This window comes from Sinocyclocheilus grahami, unplaced genomic scaffold (genome assembly GCF_001515645.1).
Source record: "Sinocyclocheilus grahami isolate Dianchi unplaced genomic scaffold, SAMN03320097.WGS_v1.1 scaffold7684.1, whole genome shotgun sequence".
Taxonomy (NCBI): Eukaryota; Metazoa; Chordata; class Actinopteri; order Cypriniformes; family Cyprinidae; genus Sinocyclocheilus; species Sinocyclocheilus grahami.
Genome location: NW_015511629.1, coordinates 1 through 618, shown reverse-complemented (window position 1 = coordinate 618; position 618 = coordinate 1). Strand labels below are relative to the sequence as shown.

General features: G+C 45.0%; 1 protein-coding gene across 1 annotated transcript in view; it reads right to left on the bottom strand.

Annotated features, from left to right (window-relative positions):
* Positions 1 to 502, bottom strand: part of LOC107577903 (tyrosine-protein kinase ABL1-like) — an 8,692-nt gene extending 8,190 nt beyond the window's left edge. Inside the window, exon 1 of the mRNA XM_016263926.1 lies at positions 77 to 502. Coding sequence (XP_016119412.1) covers positions 77 to 502 — 426 coding nt within the window. The remainder of the gene's footprint in view (positions 1 to 76) is intronic.
* Between the last annotated feature and the right edge of the window lie 116 nt (positions 503 to 618).

The window sequence follows — 618 nt, the reverse complement described above, 5'->3', positions numbered from 1 at the left end:
AATTTTTTTGAAAAATGTTTAGATATTTATACTAGAAAACAAGACGAAAATACTAAGTAAGAGAATCATTTTTTGCAGTGTGATGCGTTCTCGACGTGTCTCTGACCTTCAGTGTTTTGACAGCCACGGTCAGGTTGTATTTCTTCCAGACGCCCTCGTACACCTCTCCATACTGCCCTCCTCCCAGCTTGTGCTTCATGGTGATATCTGTGCGCTCCATCTCCCACTTGTCGTAGTTGGGCGAGACGCCGTAGATGGTGGGCTTGTTGCGTTTGGGCGCTGGGTAATGCAGCGTGGTGATCAGACCGTCAGACACGGTGGAATGATGGTGAACCAGCTCCGCCAGAGTGTTAAAGCGGCTCTCCGACGAAACATACAGCTGCAGAGGAACAGACACGAGAGCGTGAGCGAGATAACAGCACAGAACCGAGCCTACAAACCCAGCAGAAGACACAATACACAAGTTAAGATAAAACGACTGGCCGCTGAACCCAGGAGACATCGCATTAAAGTCACCATGAAAACAAAATGGACTATTCCTATCTCTAAGGAATATGCAAGGTTTATTATAAATGTTTTATCAGTGCACATCTTTTTTTTAAATTCATGTTTTCTCAT